The sequence below is a fragment of the Lepus europaeus genome, chromosome 13 (assembly GCF_033115175.1).
Source record: "Lepus europaeus isolate LE1 chromosome 13, mLepTim1.pri, whole genome shotgun sequence".
Taxonomy (NCBI): domain Eukaryota; kingdom Metazoa; phylum Chordata; class Mammalia; order Lagomorpha; family Leporidae; genus Lepus; species Lepus europaeus.
This window is the reverse complement of record NC_084839.1, coordinates 23,900,962-23,908,765: the sequence shown is the minus strand read 5'-3', so window position 1 is coordinate 23,908,765 and position 7,804 is coordinate 23,900,962. Positions and strand designations below refer to the sequence as shown.

General features: G+C 60.1%; 1 protein-coding gene across 1 annotated transcript; it reads right to left on the bottom strand.

The window, feature by feature from the left end:
* Nucleotides 1-766: 766 nt before the first annotated feature.
* TCF23 (transcription factor 23) lies at nucleotides 767-3,483 on the bottom strand. The gene is made up of 3 exons (XM_062210165.1): nucleotides 3,262-3,483; nucleotides 2,352-2,594; nucleotides 767-946 (listed from the first exon to the last, which is right to left on the bottom strand). Exons 1-3 carry the CDS (start codon nucleotides 3,481-3,483, stop codon nucleotides 767-769), a joined length of 645 nt encoding a protein of 214 aa, XP_062066149.1.
* Nucleotides 3,484-7,804: the final 4,321 nt, after the last annotated feature.

Here is a 7,804-nt window from a genome sequence, read left to right as displayed (position 1 = left end):
CTGACATCGCCTGGGTCAGTTACGGTGGGGCTTTCTCTGGGACAAGAACCTCTGAGTAGGTGGCTGCGATGATCTACAAGCTCCCCTGGGGACCGGAAGGCAATAGTGCGAGCTTTATGACCTAACCCCGGACAAATGCAAGTGAAGAAGGGAGGAAGGGGGCAGGGCTGGAGAGCGGGCAATGCTGCACCTGGCGCAGACACGGCTCTCCTGAGCTCCCCACTCCTCGCCCGTGGGGCTCAAGCGTCTGGAGGGACCGGGAGAAAGTACATTCTCTTCTTAGCCTTCGCAACCCCAGCCCAGGGTTCTTCACACTTGCAGCGGCCAAGAACCTCTGAGACCCTCAGGCTTTCCCAGGAGCACCTGGGGCTGCTGCCAGACCAGCCCCTCCCTCTGTTCCTGGGCAGCAAAGTCTGTCTTCTTGTCTGTGCAAGTCTGTAGGAGCCGGAGGCCAGGAGAGCGAGGGGTGATGTTGGCACCCAGCTGCGAGCCCACTCAGACGCCTTCGCCGCTCACTGCCCTGAAGCTGCCACAGAAGAGCCATTGGGAAGTCCCTTCCCGGGTGTCGAGGGCGGGGCTGTCCATCCTGTGCTCCCTGGGAACTCCCCACCATGACAGTGCCTGCCGCACCTGCCGCTGGGACTTGGGAGCTGAGGCCGAGTCAGATCCGACGGCTGAGGTCCCAGTGAAGACACGGAGGGTCTGGTGGGAAATCCAGGTCCCTCCGTGAGAGTCGCCGTCTCGGAGAGCAAAGCAAGTGTGACGCTCATTTGTCACCCAGAGCTGGCGGGAGTGGCTTGGTGGAAAGGCCAGCCTCTGCCTCTTCAGAGTCTGGGGACCGCACTTGCACATCCTTCATCCTGGGGCTGCAGGTGGTGGCTGGGGTGGCGTCCAGGCCGGAGCACCCTAGGCCTCCAGCATAGAGACGTGAGCGCATGGGCCACTTCTGCAAGACACGGGTGGGGCTTGCCTTCCAGAACCTCACACTGAGCCTCGGCCTCCCCTCACCCCTGCCTGACACCCTCCACCTTCCTCCCTGCTCTGATAGCGGTGGTCTCACCGCCACGTGTGGCCTCCAGAGCCTGCCCGAGGGGCACAGGAGAAGCCATCTGGGGAGAGCCAGGGCCCCCAGAGGAGAAACCCTCCCCTGGGATGGGAGGTCAGGCACCCTGGGCAGCCTGAGGGTCACTCCCTGTGAGGTCAAGTGCCCTGGGCAGAGGTGGCAACAGCCAGGGGCTGGACAGTGGGCACAGCAGAAGAGCTGTGCCAATCTCCCTCCAGGCTGGGGACTTCCATGACTGCCCGTCCTTCCGGCAGGAGTGTGGCCAGTCCCAGAAGTCCCCACGCTGACTCTATCCTGGGGTCTGCCCTTGTCTCCGGCAGCCCCTCCCCCTGGGGGCGGGCACAGCACAATGACATTTAGGACGTAAGTATCCTCAAAAACATAAATGTGACCCCATTACTCTGTCACCCTCAGGACAGAGGACAGAGTGTGCGCCTCTGCCAGCTCCTTCCAGCTCCAGCCCGGGGCCTGCCCGGTGGCTGCGAGCGAGTCGGATGGCCCTGGGTTCAAAGCACGCCCAGCCGTCACCCCCTAAGCTGCAGCTTCTCTGTAAAGTGACCTTCGTTTGGTTCTCTCCCTGGGGGGAAAACACGCTGCCAGCCCTGCTCCTGGCGTGTGCTCAGCCCTCAGGGGGTGGGGCGGCTCCTCTGAGGGTGGTCAATGTCAGGGATGATTTCCTTCATAACCCCGCGCCGTGCTGTGCTCTGGAGGGGAAGGAAGGCTCGTGCAAGCTTCCGTTTTGCTTGTAATAAAACTGAGGTTCTGGAAAGCCGGGCTGTGGCCTGGCAGGCCGTGCACGCGGGAAGCCCCAGCTCCTGCCCAGCCCCCACCCCTCACTGCTGCCCCTGCCAGCTTGGCTGCTTCTAGAATGCTGCTGTCTTGGGCTGCCGCCCTCCTGGAGGGCAGATCTGCAGGGCAGCCTAGAGGCAGGTGCAGCGCCACGGGTGACCTGTGGCTATGCTGGGGGCCACTTCCTTGGCCAGGCCCCAGCCCTACAATCTGCTCCTTTTTAGTTTTTCCTGCCTTACCACCAAGCACCCTCCAGAGTGTTTTCCTCCTCGAGGGGGACCCACATTCCCGTGAAGCCATTTCCAGCCGCCACTCCACGAGAAACACAGGGTCAGCCCCACCCAGGGAGCCAGTCCCGACATCGCTCCCTGTGAGACAGCGGGAAGAAGCTGGCCCCAGTGTCAGCTCAGCCCAGGGCTGGGGGCCAGGTCCAGTGTCCCCTCCCCGCCCCCAAGGTGCTCAATATCAAAACGCCTTCCCTTCCCCTCCCATGACCTACCTTGAGAGGGTGCAAGTAGCGGAGTCCGCGCAGGAACGGTGGCCAGGCGGGGCCGGGCAGCTCGTGCCCCAGCGTGCGCGTGAGGTGGGCGATGTAGCTGGTGGCCAGAACCAGCACATCCAACTTGGAGAGCTTGGTGTCGGGAGGCACGGCCGGCAGAGCAGCCTGCAGGGCCAGGAAGGCCTGGCGCAGCGTCCTCACCCGGCTCCGCTCCCGCGCCGCGTTCTCGGGGCTCCCCTCGCTCTGCTGGGGGCGGGGGTCCCGTGAGTGGGTCTGACCCAGCCGGACCCCCACCCGCCCCCAACCTCTAGGAGACAGGGTGCCCTGCTGGACGGAGTGCAGAGCTCTGAACAGCAGGGCCCGAGGGCCCCGATCATTGCAGCTGAGAGGAGGCCTGGCTTGGGGACAGACGGCAGGTCGGTACCAAAGCTTGGCTTAGAGCCCGAGAGTCCTGAGTTCTCTCGGCTATGCCACCAACGCTGTGTCCCACACCCAAGAGTGAATCCTGGTTCTCAGAGTACCCTCGGGGCCACGGGGAGCCCCACGATCGGGGGGCTGACCCCTGACCCAGCCAGGTCCTGAGATAAACAGGCTGTGGTGGTGCAGAGGAGAGGTGCTGAGACACAGGTTGATGTCCCTCCCTGTCCCTGATGCTGCTGGGGACCATGGGACAGTCACGTCCTTCTTCCCAGCCTAGGTGTCCCCAACAGCAGGGAGTTGAGCCAGTGAGTGATAGGCTCAGCTGTGCTCTGGCTAACAGCAGCTCTGATTTGTCCCAGACTCTGTTGGGACTGGCGCTGTGGGGAGGGGTCCCAGCTCTTGGTCAGGAATGGAGAGACTGGCCTACCTGACCCCCGACCCCAGCCCCAGCCTCCTCCAGCTCCCCTCGGTGGGCCCAGGACTTGCTTACCCTGCCTCGAGCCCGGCCCCCTGTCCTGGCCCCTCGAGGGTTGGGGGCGGCCCGGCCCCAGCTTTGGGTGCTCCAGTTGGTCTCTTCCCATGGGTCCTGCCTTGTCCTGCAGAGGCGGCTCCTCCTCTTCTCGGTGCCTGGCAGCCCCTGCGCTCTGGCCTTAGCCCGGCCATGCCCTGCGCCTGGCGTGGCTGGCGCCCCTCTGGCCTCCCTATGTGACATGCCACCCCCCAGGCTATGTAGGCTGCAGCCCACAGAGCAAGACCACAGTGCCCGGGGGAGCACTAGCTGGGGCGGCAGCCGGCCATGCAGCCGGCAATGTCTACGTCCGAGGAAGCCGGCGCCAACTCCGTCCTGCTCGGTCCTTGCTCTGGGAAAACTGCCCACCAGGCACAGCCCCCGCAAAAAGCCTCCGCCCACCTCCCAACCCAGAGCGGTGGTGGGGGCGCCGCATGCTGGGAGTGGCCAGCCCTGGGCCGAGGGCCATGCTGAGGAAGGCCAGAGGGCGGGTGGGAAGGGAGCACCCTCCTGGGCTGTGCTGGACCCCAACAGTGGTCCGCAGTGGGCCTAGGACTTCAGTTTTGGGGCCCAGGTCCGTGGAGGGGCCCTGTGCACGCATCCCCGAAAGGCCTCTCCTCCCTTTGCCAATGAACATGACCTTGAACGCCACAGGAAGCTTCTCCCCATCCCCTGGATGTGCGTCCCATGTCCAACCCAGGGCTTTTCCTTTACCCTCCCCTGCCCCTGAACAGCTGCCCCAGCCCTGCCAGGGCTGTGCCGTCAGGTTATGCCCTTCATTCATGAGGCCTTGGTCACACCCCACAGAGCCCCCAGCCCCTGTGTCCCAGTTGGGTTGGTGGCACTGCAGCCCGGCTGGCTTCTGCCCAGCTCCATGCCCCTAGAGCATTGTGCGCCAGGCACTGTGCTAAACACTTCCTGTGCGTTATCTTGCTTCTTTCTCAGGGTGAGCTTATGAGAGAGTTGGGTTAGAAGGGGGCACATATCCAGACGTGAGACAGTTTACCCAGTGTCAAACCCCTGGGAAGTGATGGGGAGGGATGAGAACCCAGGCAGGCAGTGGGACGGGAGGCTCCCCCACCCTAGGAGAGTGTGCCACACGTCTGTCCCCACAGGGTCTTTGAAGGCAAGGACTGCGACGTTTGCACGGCCTCCTCCACACAGCGAGTCAGGAGGGAGGCAGAACCACTGGACCACAATAGCCCCTGCCTGTCCTCAAATCACAGCCTTTGCTTACAGCACAATCCATCTTCCACGTCCCTTGTCCCCAGGTCTTGAGCTCCAGGACAGACAGAAGAATTAAAGGGGAAACACAAACATAGGTGTTGACAGTGAGAGAGACCCCGAGCCAGCCAGAGAGAAAGGGGAAAAGGGGGAGGAGTGACTACGACCTGGAAGTGGTGTCGCACAGCCCCAGGAGCTCCCGGGGAGGGCCCACCAGCCCCAGGTGGCCAGGGCTGGGACCCACACGGGTCTGGCACCTCCAGGAGCTGGCATGCAGTGCACGCACCAAGATCCCTCAGCTGGGGAAGAAGCACGAAGAACATCTCTGGCAGACCCTGCTGGCTCCAGAAGAGAAGGCAGCCCCGGAAGAGGAGGGCCTCTCGGCCATTCTGGACGGGCGGGCTCGGCCCAGGAGGGAAAAGACAAGAGCCCCTTGCAGTGTAGACACGGACGGATGGCCTGGCAGACGAGAGCTCCGGCGGTTGCTTCAGCTGGAGCCATAAGCACTGCAGGGCAGTTTCAGAGGCTTTGGGGGAAGGCACTGCTCTTCAGGCTCCTCTTCCGTAGCGGCCTCCAGAGAACTGCTGGAAGGGACACAAGGACACTGAGAGACGTCTCTCCAGCGGTCAGCTCCGTCTGCAAAAAAGCCCTAGGCCCTGACAAAACAAGCAAACAGCCTGGCTGAATTCAATAAATGCTTGCTGTCTCCATACTGTGGAGTAATGTGCAGTCATAAAAAGAGTAACACCGACCTCTGTACAGAGACGTCAAAAACTTCCCAAGATACACGGCTTAGCGAGAACGCTTACCGTAGGTCAATATGTACAACGAGATCCTAGCCAGGTAAAAAACACCGAAGAACTGGGGTGGGTATTCGGTACGGTGGTGCTGAGGCGCCGGTCGGGACAGCTGCATCCCATATTCGAGGGCCTGGTTTGAGTCTTGGTTCTGCTTCCAATCCAGATTCCTGCTAATGCACACCTTGGGAGGCAACAGATGATGGCTCAGGTGCTTGGGAGATGGGGTGAGTTCCCGGCTTCTGGCTTTGGCCTGGTCTACCTTTGGTTCTTGTGGGCACTGTGGAAGCTATCTCTCTCTGCCTTTCAAATAAACTGAAAATAAATAAATAATGTACGCCCCACTCATAAAAGACGCAAGCATAAAGGTTTACGTGTTACGTGAGAATGAGGAGATGCACACTACGCATTGTTAAATTCCAGATGTAGAGAATTTAACACGCACCTCGACCCAGGGCCCACGGCCATCTTTGGTACACACAGAGCCTGTGGTCAGCCCGCCCTCGACCTCCTCCCCCACCCCGCCCACTTCCTTCCTTCAGTTCTCTTTCCTCCATCCCATGATTCCCCCCAGTCTCAGGAGACAAGTCCACGCAGGCGACAAGTCCATGGTGCTTGATACGTATTCTTTTGTCCATAGGTGCGATGGTTTTAAAATGCATTCACACGTTCTTTGACAGCTACTGCATTCAAAAGGTGGCACCCAATCGCTCTCCCCCTGAACAGGGGCCTAACTTGGTGACTTGCTTTGAACAAACAGAACGTGGCAGGTGTGTCAGGGTGCATCATGGGAAGCCAGGTTACAGAAGACGTGAAGGCATCCCCTCTGCTGTCTCGCCCCTGGAGCTGCCGTGTGGAGGCACACAGGTTGCCCTTGGAGAGGCCCGCATGGTGATGGAGGAGGTGTCTGACAGATAGCACTAAGCTGTGAGCCAGCCCGGAAATGGATCCCCCAGTCCCATCTGTGCTGTCGGTTGGCTGCGGCCCTAGCTGACAGCTTGAGTGGAACTCTTGAGAGACCCTGAGCCGGCCACCCAGCTGAGCTGCTCCCACCCGCAGACTTCCTGACCCACGGAAGCCATGTGAGACAAGCAATGCTTATTGTTGCGTGAGTTAGGGAGTGTTGTGCTGAGCAGCCACAGACAGTGGAAGTGATGTGTGTTACTGAAGCACGCGCCCTGTGGCAGGAATGCACCGGAAATGTGCACAGTTGATGCCTTTTATGTTTGCTACTTCCCTTTCTTGCTGCTAACCGTGGCAGAGTACGCCACGGCGATGCCCACTACCCGCTGACTACTCAGAGGCCCAGGCACGGGCATCCAGATGGCCTGCAACCCCGACAAGGCTGCCGTGGGTGTCCTGGGGCTCCCAGAGCGAGATGCTGGGCTAACCGTCCAGAGTGGCTGCAGAGCCTGCACACCCGGCGGCAGCACTGCCCGGCACAGCGGTGCGAGCCAGACCTCCAGTGTGCAGTCAAATCTCCACGATGGGTGTCTGCTGCGGTTTTAGTTTGCCCTTCAGATTCCTGATGAGTCGGAGCATCCCTGGTGCACGGTGCTGGGTTCAGGTTGCTTGCTTTTCCTCCACATGTGAGCCCGTTTTACTTTCTCTGGAGAGTTTGCCCGACGTCATCTACTGAACCCTCTTCTTTCTCCCCATGTAGTTACAGCTCCAACTCGTTGTCTAGGAGTTGCCTTAGTTGTACCTAGGTCAGCTCATGAGCTCCCGTCTATTCTTGATCCTTTTGTCAGTGTCAGAGCCAATAGCCAATATCACACTGCTCTGATTACAGTGACTTCATAGTCTGCATGTTTGGTAGGGCGAGACTTCCTTCTTTTTTTTTTTGACAGGCAGAGTTAGACAGTGAGAGAGAGAGAGAGAGAAAGGTCTTCCTTTGCCGTTGGTTCACCCCTCAAATGGCCGCCACAATCAGCACATTGCGCCGATCCAAAGCCAGGAGCCAGGTGCTTCTCCTGGTCTCCCATGGGGTGCAGGGCCCAAGCACTTGGGCCATCCTCCACTGCCCTCCCGGGTCACAGCAGAGAGCTGGCCTGGAAGAGGGGCAACTGGGACAGAATCCGGCACCCCAACCAGGACTAGAACCCGGTGTGCCGGCGCCACAGGCGGAGGATTAGCCTAGTGAGCTGCAGCACTGGCCAATTTCTTTCTTAACTCTTTATTTTTTATACTTACTTATTTTTAAATATTGATTGATTTATTTGAAAGTCAGAGTTACAGAGAGAGGAAGAGAGACATGGATCTTCCACCCACATGTTCACTCCTCAGGTGGCTGCAATAGCCAGGACTGGCCAGGCCAAAGCCAGGCGCCAGGAGCTTCTTCTGGGTCTCCCACGTGGGTAGCAGGGCCCAAGCACTTGGGTCATCTTCCACTGCTTCCCCAGGCCATTAGCCAGGGAGCGAGACAGGAAGAAGAGCAGCCGGGACTTGAACCGGTGCCAATATAGGGATGCCGGCACCACAGGTGGTGACTTTATCCTCTATGC